The sequence below is a fragment of the Saimiri boliviensis genome, chromosome 14, assembly GCF_048565385.1.
Source record: "Saimiri boliviensis isolate mSaiBol1 chromosome 14, mSaiBol1.pri, whole genome shotgun sequence".
In the NCBI taxonomy this organism is placed as follows: domain Eukaryota; kingdom Metazoa; phylum Chordata; class Mammalia; order Primates; family Cebidae; genus Saimiri; species Saimiri boliviensis.
Window position 1 is genome coordinate 14,271,681 of NC_133462.1, and position 14,039 is coordinate 14,285,719.

At 45.8% G+C, this 14,039-nt stretch overlaps 1 protein-coding gene across 15 annotated transcripts in view; it reads left to right on the forward strand.

Annotated features, from left to right (window-relative positions):
• The window catches only part of CD177 (CD177 molecule), an 84,655-nt gene that overhangs the window by 53,848 nt on the left and 16,768 nt on the right, over nucleotides 1-14,039 (forward strand). For 13 of the 15 annotated variants that reach the window (XM_074386284.1, XM_074386285.1, XM_074386291.1 and 10 more), the window contains 3 exons: nucleotides 326-516; nucleotides 2,899-9,395; nucleotides 9,920-10,026. In XM_074386284.1, coding sequence (XP_074242385.1) covers nucleotides 9,955-10,026 — 72 coding nt within the window. In that variant the 5' untranslated portion in view covers nucleotides 326-516; nucleotides 2,899-9,395; nucleotides 9,920-9,954. Of the gene's footprint in view, nucleotides 1-325; nucleotides 517-2,898; nucleotides 10,027-14,039 lie in introns of all 15 variants that reach the window. The other 2 variants (XM_074386286.1, XM_074386298.1) reach the window with 2 other exon arrangements.

A 14,039-nucleotide genomic window follows, 5' to 3' on the forward strand; every position in this document is an offset into this window, starting at 1 on the left:
AGAGAAGTCAATTCCTGGCAATCTCGGAGGACGCGCATGCTCAGAAGGCAGGTGGCAGGCAAACTGGCGGGAAAAGCCCGCCTGCTTTTGCAGCCCCAGGTATGCAATGCAGGGTGGGCAGTGCGTTGCCAGGTGGCCTAGTCTGGCCCTTTTCTCTCCTGTCTCTGCTTCTGCAGCCATACTAGGAGGTCAGACCCTTGGCCCTCACCCACACAACTTAGCTCCCTACCCAAATGGCCTCTCACGTTCCCAGCCTGGCCCTTGCCTCGGCACCCAGCTTAGTGGCCCTGGCTGCTGGGAGTCAGCTTGGTCTCTTCGCTTGCAGTGGCCCCTGCGCAGCCCAGCGTCGTCCTCTGATTGTACCATTGCCCCAGCCTCCTCGTGATCGGGCTGAATCCAGGAATGCCCGTTTCAGCATCACTTCGGGCACCCTGAACGCATGCATGAGCAGTAGCTGTGATGGGACAGGCTGCTGTCAGATGGAACCCACGTGTCCGCGTCAGGACCATGAACAAGGCAGGTCACTCGGATTTGTTGCTCATGGCTGACAGTTCTCTTTCACACCTATGTAAGCTTTCTCTCTCTTTCCTTCCTTCCCTCCCACCTCCCCTTCCTCCCTCCCTCCTTCCCTCCTTCCTTCCTTCCTTTCCTCTTTCCTTCCTTTCTCTCTCTCCCTTCCTTCCTTTTTTTCTTTCTCTCCTCTTTCTTTTATCTTTTTCTCTCCTTCCTTCCTTTTCCTTCCTTTATTTCTTTTTCTTTCTCTTTCTCTTTTTCTTCTTTCTTTCACAGTCTCACGCTGGAATGCAGTGGCACGATCTTTGCTCACTGCAACCCCCCGAATCTCAGCTAACTGCAAACTCCCGCTCCCGAGTCCCCGGTTCAAACAATTCTCCTGCCTCAGCCTCCCAAGTAGCTGGGATTACAGGCATGCGGCACCATGCCCAGCTCATTTTTGTATTTTTAGTAGAGATAGTGTTTCACCATGTTGGCCAGGCTGGTCTTGAACTCCTGACCTTGGGTGATCTGCCCACCTCGGCCTCCCAGAGTGCTGAGATTACAGGCATGAGCCACCATTCCCGGCCTCAGTTATTTCTTTATAGTCATGCAAGAATGCCCCAATATACACCCCCTTGAGAAAGGTGGCTCTGTCATTATGGTGCAAGAGAGATGGACAGATCTTCCTTAGCCTGAGCCAATCTCTGTTCTTCCCAGAGCTTCAGTGCCCTTATCTAGAAAATGAGGAGATTAGTCCAGAGCAATGGTTGGCAAATAATTTATGAAAATCCATGGAACATTTGTAAAAAAGAAAAAAACCCAATGGCTAAATTATGGTGGAGGCATCTTTTTAGATAAGCACTGTGACACCACCATTGTTCACTGGATTACTGCATTATGCTCTGCCCTGGCCCATGTGGCTATCCCCACCTGGCACCGGAACGATCTCTTAACTGTAAGCCACACCACATCACTCCTGTTTAAAACTTTCTAATGGGCCAGTCACAGTGGCTTAGGTCTGTAATCCCAGCACTTTGGGAGGCTGAGGTGGGTGGATCACCTGAGGTCAGGAGTTGGAGTTTGAGACCAGCCTAGCCAACGTGGTGAAACCCTGTCTCTACTAAAATTGCAAAAAATTAGCTGGGCATGGTGGTGTGCCCCTGTAATCCCAGCTACTTGGGAGGCTGAGGCAGGAGAATCACTTGAACCTGGGAGGTGGAGGCTACATTGAGCCCAGATTGCACCACTGCACTCCAGCCTGGGTGACAGAGCAAGACTGTGTTTCAAAAAAAAAAAAAAAAAAAAAAAAAAGAAAGAAAGAAAGAAAAGAAAACCTTCCAATGGATTCTCATTTTACCCCAAGTAAGGTTCTAGGCCAGGTGCCATGGCTCATGCCTGTAATTCCAACACTTTGGGAGGCTGAGGTGGGAGGATCGCTTGAGCCCAAGAGGTAGAGGTTGCAGTGAGCTGAGATCACGCCACTGCACTCCAGCTCTTGCTCTGGTGTGTCAGTGTGCATGTGTGCATGGGCATGCGTGTGTCTGGTTCCTTCCAGCTGTGCTGATCCATCTCTGTGTACAGAGAGACCTCTGGTCATCTGCCCACTTTGGCCTCCCAAAGTGCTGGGATTACAGGCGTCAGCCGCCACAACTGGCCTTTCTTTGTGTTTTCAATGTATGTACTGCAAGTATTTTCTCTCAGTTTGTGACTTGTGTTTTTGCTAGTAAGAAAATAGTATATTTTAAAAGAAGTTTTTCATTTTAAAAAAATCCCCCCAAATCAGATTTTTTTTCTTTTATAATTTATGTTTTTTTGTGTCCAATCTAAAAATCTTTGTCTACCCTAAGGTCAACAAAGTTTTTTTCCCCATGTATTTTTCTAAAAGACATATAGTTTTTGTATTTACATTTAGGTTTATGATCCATTTTGTGTTAGTTTTTTCCAATAGTGTGAGGTAAGATTGAAGTTCATTTTCCCCCGTTAGATGCCTTTATTATGACAATATAAAGCATTTAGGCATAACCTTAACAAGAAGTTCATAAAACATATATAAGAAAACTTTTAAAACACTCATAAAGGACAAAAAAGTCATCTTCAAAAGATGAAGAGGCATATCCAGTTTCTTTTCTATCATTTTATTATGAAAATTTCCAAACATTGAAAGAAAAGAAAAAAATGGGCCAGCATGGTGGTTCACACCTGTAATCCCAGCACTTTGGGAGGCTGAGGTGGTTGGATCACCTAAGGTCAGGAGTTGGAGACCAGCCTGGCCAACATGGCAAAACTCCATCTCTACTTTTTAAAATGTATTTCAGAGTGAGTTGCAGAATTTAGTACCTGTAAGCCCTAAATACTCCAGCATTTATGCCATTAACCAGAGTTTAATATTTGTTTATATTTTAGGTGAAATTTACATGAAGTAAAAAGCACAAAGTTGGACTGTACCATTTGATGAGTTTTAGTTTTTTGCTATTTTTTAAAGCATGTGATAGAATGAGAAGGTACATTTGATGAGTTTTGGAGGTACATTTGATGGGTGCATACACTCACACAACTCCTTCCAAGACATGCAGCATTCCCATTGCTGCAGTGAGTTCCTTCCCAGCCATTCCTCAAGCCCAGTCCCGCCTCCAGACGCAAACATTTTGCTGCGCAAAAGAAAGCTTACCCGAAAGTGTCTACATTGTGTCAATTCCTCAACAGACAACGCTGATTTATGTGTACTGCTTTTTTATGCAGTTTGACCAATCTGTACCTGTAAATTGAAATTTTGCCCTGTTAACATTGTTAGGTCTAAAGCTGCCTCCCTACTACTTTAAATTTGGTCTAAAGGTTTCTCCATGCATAGTGAACTATAACCTAACCTGATGTGTAAACAGTCTGTAACCTACTATTGTAAAAATAGCTGAGTCTCAGCCAATCACAGGCAGCCAACTAACTTCAAACCTGGTTCAAATAAGGCAAGCACCCAGCTGTTAGCAGTCTAGATATTATTGTGCCTACCTTAGTTTTTTCTACATCACTTTCTTCTGTGGTAGATGTTATTCAACCATTTATGGACAGATGGAGCACTCTGAAGTTTCTCTGAACCTATTCTTGTTCTGGAAGCTACCCGATTAATGCATTATTCAATTAACCTGCGTTAATTTTTTTTTTCTTTTTTTTTAAAAGATGGGGTTTCTCCATGATGACCAGGCTGGTCTTGAACTCCTGACCTCAGGTGATCCACCCACCTCAGCCTCCCAAAGTGCTAGGATTACAGGCGTGAGCCACTGTGCCTGGCAACCTGCATTAAATTTAATGTGTCTGAAGTTTTTCCTTTAATCAGCCCATTAATCTAATTATTAATTTGACTGAATGTAGATCTACCCTTTAACTTTTGTGAGATGGAAGTAGAATCAGGTCACAGTATCAGGTAGCACCAGGCCTCCAGGTGTTCACAAGAATTCCCAGGTACCCAGGGGTGTGATCAGGCCACAGTGTCGGATGGCAGCATCCGTGCTTGAGAAGTTTCCCATGAGACCTCAGGGAGCCCAGGAAGATGCTCCATAGTCCAGGGATCTTTGGGATGGGAAGAGTCCAGTCTGACTCGCTGTGAGGCCTTGCTGAAGCTGCTTTCCCCGATAGTGCAGCCCTCCCAGGATCCAGGGCTGGAGCGACCTCTGTCTGCACAGATCTCTCCACATAAAAAAAAAAACCAAAAAAACAAAAAAACAAAAAACAAAAAACAAACAAAAAAAACCACTAAAGTCTCTGGTTCAGGCCCTTCTGGGAGAAGGCACTTCTCACGGCGGGTGTCAGGGCGGGATGTGGCCCTCGTTCTGGAGGGTGGTGTGGCTCCAGAACGCACACGGATCACTGAAACCCCGGTACCTCCAACTCGCGTTTTTTTTTTTGTTCTTTTTTTTTTAGAGGAGGAGGGGTGTAAGGGCAGTGCCCAGGCGGACCCTCCTCACCTCCCCCACCTCTCGGCCCACGGCCCAGATGGCCACACGCGCAGCTGCCGCCACCGCTACCTTCTGGCTTATGGCCACCCCTCGAATAGGGGCAGCAGGGCCACCTCCGAGGTGCCTTGGCCGTTCACTCCCCGAACCCGGATCCAGCCCCGGGTAGAGCCCGGGCAGAGCGGAGAGAGGAGAAGACCTGGCTGGCTCCCAGGCGGGACGTTCCGGGGGCGACCCTCACCGCCCCTCCACCCCCGGAGCGGGCACGTTCCTTGCCGCCCTCGGAGAGCCCAGGGGGCGCTGCGGGCTCGGGCAGGCTCGCGGGAGAGACGGCGCCTCTTCCCAAACCAGAGGCCCGGGTGAGCGAATGGGGCCGCGGGTCGAGGACCCCCGGGATTGAGGAGGGAAGGCTGGCTCTGCGCTCACGCTGCGAGGCGGTCACACGCCTGTGTGGAGGGCTGACTTTCAATCCGTCCCATCCAGGGAGCTGCTCTGCTGCAGAGAAATCTCGGACCCAGAGGCCGCTCCTCTAGGGATGGTTTAGGACAGGTTCCCCACGAATGGGCCTTGCGTGAAGGGCGAGGGGCCGGCCGCCCTTCCTACTGGCCGTCTCCCAAGACAGTGAGCTCTCCGCACGGGGCCCCAGCCCTGCTGCACTGCGTCCTGCTGGCCGGGCCTGCGGGGACCGGCTATCCCAGGCCAGCCGAGGCTCCATGGCGCTGCCCTGTAGTTCTGCCTGGGTGGGATTCTGACTTAGAGGCGTGAGCCACAGCCCCGGCCCCACCTCAGGTTTTCTGAGTGGCTGAACAACCCAACCTTGGTGAATTCTGTCTTCCAATGATACGAAGAGCCCACATCCAAGGATGAAAAGGCTTAAAAAGCCACCGGGCATGGTGGCTCAGACCTGGGGTCCTATTTACTTTGGAGTCTGAGGCGGGAGGATCACTTGAGGACGGGAGGTTGAGGCTGCAGTGAGCTATGGTCACACCACTGCACTCCAGCCTGGCCACAGAGTGAGACTCTGTCAAAACGAAACGAACAAACAAACAAACAAAAAACCTGGATTTTTATGAATGCTTTCCTGTTACAAATCAGTTATTTCTGACACCTGTTTAAAATGCAAAAGGTCAGAAGGATCTTAACCCTGCTTTCACAGTCTGAATTCCTGCTGCAAATCAAGACCAAGGAGCTTTCCTATTACATGGAATATCGTTTCCCTTCCTTTTATGCTCAATAATTCTGTATCTTTCTAATATTTTATTTTTTGAGATGGAGTCTTGCTCTGTTGCCCAAGCTGCAGTGCAGTGGCACAGTCTCAGCTCACTGCAACCTCCACCTCAAGCAGTTCTCCTCCCGAGTAGCTGGCATTACAGGTGCCTGCCACCATGCCCGGCTAATTTTTGTGTTTTTAGTAGAGACGAGGTTTCAGCCTGTTGGCCAGGCTGGTCTCAAACTCCTGACCTCAAGTGATCCACCTGCCTCGGCTTCCCAAAATGCTGAGATTACAGGCATGAACCACTGTGCTCAACCTCCTTCCATTTTAGATGTCTTTTTTTTTTAAAAGAAATTATAGCATGCATGATTCACTTATCAAAGTCTAAAGTCAATTTATATATATATATATATATATATATATATATATATATTTCATTCCTTCTCTCTCTGTGTGTGTATACACATACATACACACGTGTATCGATTCATAGAGAAAAAATTTTTAAAAATCATTCAAGCAAATATGGCAAAATGTTAACAATTGGTGAATCTTGGTGAAAGATATAAGGGTGTTGATTGTACAATTCTTCCACCTTTTTCATGGGCTTGAAAAGTTTCAAATAAAAGGTTGGAAAGGAAAAAACAAATTGTAGTAGATTATATATTAAAATGCTACCCCTTTCCGAAGAGGGGTGAAATGCTAATACATAAACATATTTGCCTACACTTTTGAAAGAAGCAGTGGAAGAATAAACCAAAAAACCAAACTTACTCACCTACAGGAGGAGGGGACTGAGAAGGAATGTAAGCTATTAAGCCTTTTGCTTCATAGTTGACTGAGTAACCAGGTGAATATTTTACATCATTAAAAACAAAATAAAGCCGGGCATGGTGACTCATGCCTGTAATCCCAGCATTTTGGGAGGCTCAGGTGGGTAGATCATTTAGGTCGGGAGTTTGAGACCAGCCTGACCAACATCTCTACTAGAAAATACCAAAAATATATATATACATAACTGGGCATGGTGGCATGTGCATTTGCGTGCATGTAATCTCAGCTTACCAGAATCTAAAGTCAATTTAAACCTTTGCCTTTTTCCTGAATAATAAAATGACCTTAGATTTACTTAGTTTCCCTGACTGCCTACTCTCCCTGAATTACATACTAACTAAACTTGCAGGGAATTTTTAGTGTATCTTGGTGTAATCCCACTAGACATCATTAGCATTATTTATACCAAGTACATTTACATTTGTACGCGTATTTCCCACTTTCTTTGCTCTTCATGACTTTTTGCATCCCATACCTTCTATCTGGGATCAGTTTTCTCCTTTCTGAAATATATATTTCAGTGGGAATTGGCTGAAACATATTTTGTTGGGAGGCTGAAGCAGGAGAATCGCTTGAACCCGGGAAGCGGAGGTTGCAGTGAGCACAGATCGTGCCACTGCACTGAAGCCTGGGCGACAGAGTCAGACTCTGTCTCAAAAAAAAAAAAAAAAAAAAAATGTAAAACATAAGAGCGAAGTCATTTCTAAAAGTGAAAGCTAAACTGGTGGAAATGACTCTGGGTGGAAAGTTAGTTGTGTAGTAACACAGGGGAAAATTATTTCCAGCTACTTTACCTGTGTACAATGACCGGACAACTCTAGTGAGATAGACCCTGCTGATTGAAAGAAATGAAAGGAATCTTAACTGAATTCAGTACTGTTATTCTTGCTGCGAACAGTTGCATGATTATTTCAAAACAAATAGCAAATAAATAATTATGCATCAGGGCCAGAGAAAAAGAGATAGAAATATGAAACCAATGCATTTAAATTAAAACCCAAGAATCTTTCATTTGCATGGGAAATACTAGCGTGAACTCAGGAAAAGCATTTCTTTTTCTAAAGAATGTGTTTTTCTAGCTGTATATGTTAACAGTAGCAAACAGCACCCATAGTGTTTGAATTATAGTTTCTAAAAATACCATTTCCCATGAAAATGAAACTTCTTCAAGACTCCTTAGAGATGTGCCTGCTTTCAGATTTGAAGTAAGAATTATGTAAGATGAGCCTGGGATATTTGCTGTACCAAAGCAGGGAATTATCATATACTACAAGGGGCATGTCAAAAGGCCATAGGAGGCTGGGGTTGGTGGCTCACGTCTGTAATCCCAGCACTTTGGGAGGCCAAGGTGGATCACCTGAGGTAAGGAGTTTGAGACCAGCTTGGCCAACATGGTGAAACCCTGTCTCTACTAAAAGTACAAAAATTTGCTGGGCATGGGGGCTTGTACCTGTAATCCCAGCTACTCAGGAGGCTGAAGCAGGAGAATTGCTTGAACCTGGGAGGTGGATGTTGCAGTGAGCCAAGATTACACCATTGCACTCCAGCCTGGGCAACAAGATCGAAACTCCGTCTCAAAAAACCAAAACAAAACAAAAACCTGTTGCTGTTTTTTAAGCCCTTAAGCTGTGGGGTAATTTGCTAGGCAGCAATGATAACGAATGCAGCTTTCATCACATCTTCCAGGAAACTTCTCATCCTGCTCTCTCAGCACAAAACTCTTCCTCTATTTGGTTCCGTCTAAACCTCTGTTCATCCTTCAAGATTCACCTGGAAGAGTGTTTCCCAAAATAGGTTTCAGATGTCAGTGGTGTAGGGTACGTGAGATGATTCTAAGGGATTACACATGACAGTTGTCGAAAAGGGTTGCATGCTATGTTTAAGTGCCTATTACAGTAAAAGAATTGGAAATAGCATATTAATCCCATGATGGGATAAACATTATTGTTTTAAGATAAGGCTGGCTGGGTACGGTGACTCACGCCTGTAATCCCAGCACTTTGGGAGGCCCAGGTGGGCAGATCATAAGGTCAGGAGTTCCAGAGCAGCCTGACCAACATGGCAAAACCCCATCTCTACTAAAAAAAAAATACAAAAATTAGCCGGGTGTGGTGGCACGCACCTGTAATCCTAGCTACTCAGGAGGCTGAGGCAGCAGAATCGCTTGAACTTGGGAGGTGGAGATCATGCCAATGCACTCCAGCCTGGGCAACAGAGTGAGACTCTGTCTTGAAAAAAAAAAAAAAAAAAAAAAAAAAAAGATAAGGCTAAAGACAAATAGTGAACCATTTTAAGGAAAAATTTTGAGTAAATAGTAGTGCAAGGGATACCAGATAATTGTAAAAGTGGAACGTGACTAAAATTTGGAAGTGTGATGAGGAATAGCAGCAATTCCTCTAGGAAACCTTCCCTGCCACCCTGGGTAGGCCAGTTCGCCCCTCATTTAGACCCCCAAATATCTCTCCACCTGGAATCTGTTAGGGTCCAATCTCTTGATGACTGAAGCCTGTGAGGCTGTGGTCTCTGCATCCGACCTGAGCTCTAAGGCTGCATGGCAGGCCCTGCAGAAGGGAAGATGGACGGAAAGTGGGGAGTAAGAGCAAGCTGGGACCCCCATACGAGGTGGAGGTTTTCAGGACCCACAAAACCTGCCTCTGTTCTTGCCGCTTCATCTTGATGGAGCAGGGAACCTGCAGGAGTGACCTTTATCATAGAGGTCAACGCACACCTGGTTCAGGAAGGTGAAGAAGCTGAAGGAGGATTGAGGTGAAGGGAGAGGTTTCAGGCTCTGCTGCTGCTCCAGGCTGACCAGCAGAACTAGAAGATTAGCAACATTTGGACAAGAGCCACGGAGGCTCCTGCCTGGATTTCCCCAGCATGAAATGCACAATGGTGGCTGCTTTGAGCAGGTATGTCCCGCTCCCACCCTAAGATGAACTCTACAGGGAAGGGAGTTCTGAGAGGTGATGCTCAGCCTAGCTGAGTTCCCAGTCACCACACCCTCTTACGGGCCTGAGCACTCTGCCCTGTCTGTGCCCTTCCTGGGAATGGATGTCTGCCCCGTCTGTGCCCTTCCTGAGAGCATGGATGGGTCTCATTCACTTTGGGGTCTCAGTATCATTCAGCATAGGGCTTGGCACAGAGCGGGGGCTCAGGGGTGCCCAAAGAGTTAATGAATGGTTCTTAATGAGACTCTACATTTAAATAAGAAACCTACCCAGCCACATCATAGGTTTCTCTTAACTCTGCCTGGGTGGAGGAAGATGGGCTCATCAGTGGCCTGAAAGGGATCAAGTTAAGTACCCCAAAATTCACCACGTTGGCATAAGGATTATTTTGAGCTTAAGGCCATTGAGAATCAACAGATAAGGGAAAAGCTAGGCCCTCCTTTTATCTAACTAAAAGCAGAGAGCATGTATTTGCTTTTGTGAAGGTGTTTTCTACCCAGAAGATAAAGAAAAGCAGCTCATGCTGGAGACTGAGGCGAGTGTGCACAGACAGACCTCAATACCAGGACCTGCGTCTCCATCAATTTCCCAGGTATTTCCAGGTCACTTTTCTATGAGGGTCACTTTTCCCTTGAAGAGCAAACCCCTTTCCTTTGTTAAAATGGTACATAAGCCGGGCACGGTGGCTCACACTTGTAATCCCAGTACTTTGGGAGGCCGAGATGGGCGGATCACTTGAGGTCAGGTGTTCGAGAACAGCCTGACCAACATGGTGAAACCCTGTCTCTACTAAAAATACAAAAATTAGCCAGGCGTGGTGGTGTGTGCCTGTAATCCCAGCTGCTCAGGAGGCTGAGGCAGGGGGATTGCTTGAACCTGGGAGGCGGAGGTTGCACTGAGTCTCACCATTGCACTCCAGTTTGGTTGGCAGATCAAGACTCCATCTCAAAAAAAAGAATCCACAAGCCTGGGCCCTCTCTTGTCTCACCCTAGTCCTTTCCTGCGTCTCTCTACGGCTCGCTTTCTGCTGCTCTGGCTCTGGCTGTCTGAGTTCTCCTCTCTCCGCGCCTCTCTCCTCCCTCCATCTCTGTGTTAGTGTCTCTGCCTGCTCTGCTCTCTGCAGATCTTCAGATCCTGCAGACCTCCCCCTCATACTCCTCTCTGCTGCGTTTCCTGTATCTCCGTTGTCTGGCTCCCATTTGGGTCATGTTTTCATTTCTCTCTGCCTCTCTTTCTCCTTTTTCTTAACCCTTGTCTTCCCCTTTGTACCTTTCTGAGTCCCACCAGTAGAATTTAAACAGCTCTTCAAGTAGGTTTTTTTGTTGGCAGAAATTGACTTTAGATACTCCGTGAATAATGTAGAAGTTAAATGTGTATAAGCAGGTTCATGTCTCTGCAAATAGACAAAATCTACATTCCAATGCTTTCTTCTTCCGGAGTAGCCCACATATTTGATTCTTCTTCTTTTTTTTTTTTAAGTTACCGTCACTTGCAATAGATTTTTAAATCTTGTAACCTGGTTACACAAATACCATGGTGCAAAAGCCTTGCTTCCTGTAACAGGAAATCAGGTTGGACTAGCCTCATGCTGACTTTGAAGAAGTAATATCAGGGGCTGATAAATTTGCATAAGGGTAAACATCAGAGGTTGAAAGTAAACAATAGGTAGAGGGAATACCTACAAATCATAAAATAACAAACTGTTTCAGTGACAATAGAATGATTGTAGAAATGAACCACAGTCCCACTAAAATATTTCACTTAGAAATTATTTTTCTCAGTATGAGCATTTTTAAGAAATTAATGAGTGTAAGAGCATCTGTGTTTTAAATCCAGTGGATTTTTTTTTCAGTAGGCAAATATAGTGTTACAATTTATTTTCTATTTTCATTTCAACTTCTACCTTTTTCACTGGGGAGCAGACAATAAAATGGCAATGACTTTTCATTATAAAAATTATGCAGTAATTTTTATATTTTAATGCAAGCTAACTTTTCATTATAAAAATTATTGTATTTTTCCACTGGACCTGCTATGATGTTACTAAATCCATATACTCTCTAGGGCAAGGTAGTTTAAATAGATAAGTGGATTATACTTTCCCCGGCCTTTTCCCCCGCCACCCCAAATCCAGTGTATTATTTTATGCAGCCTTTTGCAAGCTCCAAAAGATTCAGAGTGTAGACCTGGAGGTTGTAGAGGAAGTCTGCGCCGCCTCCTGCAGGTAGCTCTTTTCATTTGGAAAGCAGCTCTTGGCTTAGCCCTGCGCCTAGTGCTGTCTGAATGCCTGACCACAGGACAGCAAGGGCCTTGGGACCTGAATGGCACATCATGTCCTGGTGATGTCTGAGCTACTAGCTGACCTGGGGCGTGCACAGCAGCCTCCAGCACCCCAGGGTGAGCTGTGTATGGGGTCAGGTTCAAGCAGGTCCCAGGACGCCAGTGACCCAGTAGGTGGCTCAGGCTCCCATGGCACCTGCTCCTTCTGCCTCTCCCTCCACCACATATACAAGCTCATGGGAAACGCTGTGACCTCTTATAGAGGAGGAAAGTGCATGGACTTGCAGCCTTTAGAACTGTGATAAAATAAGCTTCTGTTGTTTGTCTACTCCTCTGTGGTATTTTGTCATGGCTGCCCTAGCAAACTGCAACAGGGGCTGTGGGGGTTAGGATAACACCGAGCACCAGATGCCACTCTCTGCTCCAACGCTGAGACCATTCCACAGCCCCGAATGACAAGGTGGACCTTCAAACTCCAGACTGCCTGGCTAGGTAGGAGCCACTTTATACACACACTTCTGAACTTTCTCGTGTACCTGCAGGGAAATAATTTTTTTTTTTTTTTTTTTTTTTACCATTTTCAAATGAGGACACTGAAGCTCAGAGAAGTGATGGGTTCATTCATGAACAGAGCCTCCTTCTGTTGCCCATGCTGGAGTGTAGTGGTGCCGTCAAGCTTACTGCAGCCTCAACCTCTTGGGCTGAACTTCTGGGTAGGAGGTGATATATCTCAGTCCTCAGACCAACTCTGAAGTAGCAAGGTTGTAGTCTAAAGAGTCAGTCTTGGGCCAGGCATGGTGGCTCACACCTATAATCTCAGCACTTTGGGAAGCTGAGGCGGGTGGATCACTTGAGGTCAGGAGTTCAAGATCAGCTTGGGCAACATGGCAAAAGCCTGTCTCTACCAAAAATAAAAAAAAAAATTAGTGAGGTGTGGTGGCTTGTGCCTCTAATCCCATTTGGAAGGCTGAGGCACGAGAATGGGTTGAACCCAGGAGGTGGAGGTTGCAGTGAGCTATCCCACCATTGCCTTCCAGCCTGGGTGAAACTTCATCTCAAAAAAAAAAAAAAAAATTACAGATGCACGAATAGTCAAAAGGGTTGACTATGGGGCCTCATGACTGTATATTACTGGGCTTCCGACCTAGACTGAAAGATCAGGGAAGACTTTCCTGAAGAGAAAGTGAGCTGTGATGGGCCCACTGTACTCCAGCCTGGGCAACGCAGTGAGGCTCTGTCTCAAGGAAAACATACGGAATAAAACCACAATAGGATACCACCACAGAACTGTTAGAAGGGCTAAGACTGAAAAGAGTGACCACACCAAGTGTTGGCAAGGATGTGGAGGCACTGGAAAACTCACGCTGCTGGGGAACGTAAAATGGTACAACCACTATGGAAAGCAGTCTGGCAGCTGCTCAGAAGTTAAGCATACACCCAGCAAGCCTCTCAGCAATTCCATTCCATCCCACATTATTTTTGTTTAAAAGACAGTCAAGTGGAATGATCTTGAAAGCACTTTTGCCTGACAAATAGATGAAAGGTGGGTAGCAGCCCAACACTTCCCCGTCAGTCTTACCAGGGTTCATGTGGCCTTGTGGCACCCAGGAAATAAGTCTCTTTCCACAAGTGCTAAGTCTACTCTCTCCACCAACCCTAAACTATCAGTCACAGAGCATTGCCAGTATTGGGCTTTGTCTATTTCTTTCTTTCTTTTTATTTTTTGAGAGGGAATCATGTTCTGTCATCCAGGATGAAGTGCAGCAGTGCAGTCTTGGCCTACTGCAACCTCCACCTCCCAGGCTCACGAGATCATTTCGCCTCAGCCTCCAGAGTAACTGGGACTACAGGCGTGCACCACCATGCCTGGCTAATTTTTTGTATTTTTGGTAGAGATGGGGTTTCTCCATATTGCCCAGGCTGGTCTCAAACTCCTGAGCTCAAGCGATCTGCCTGCCTCGGCCTCCCAGAGTGTTGGAATGTCAGGCGTGAGCCACTGCTCCTGGCTTGGGCTTTATCTATTACGATTTTCTTTTCCTGTGTGGTGAAGAGATTGAAAACCACACCTTATGCTGCAGGAAGAGATGGAAGGCTAGAAAAAGGAAGTAAATTGTTCAGATCATGACGAAACTATAGCAGGTTGAGAGTATCAGCCTCTTTACTCAAAGCCCACAATTTCCAAATATCACAGCTTCCTTCTCTTTACATACTTTAGGGATTTTCTTTTTTTATCTTTTCTTTTTCTTTGTTTTTTTGTTTGTTTGTTTGTTTTGTTTTGTTTTGCCAAAATGGAACTCCAGGTCAAAGGACTTTGATGATCTGGTG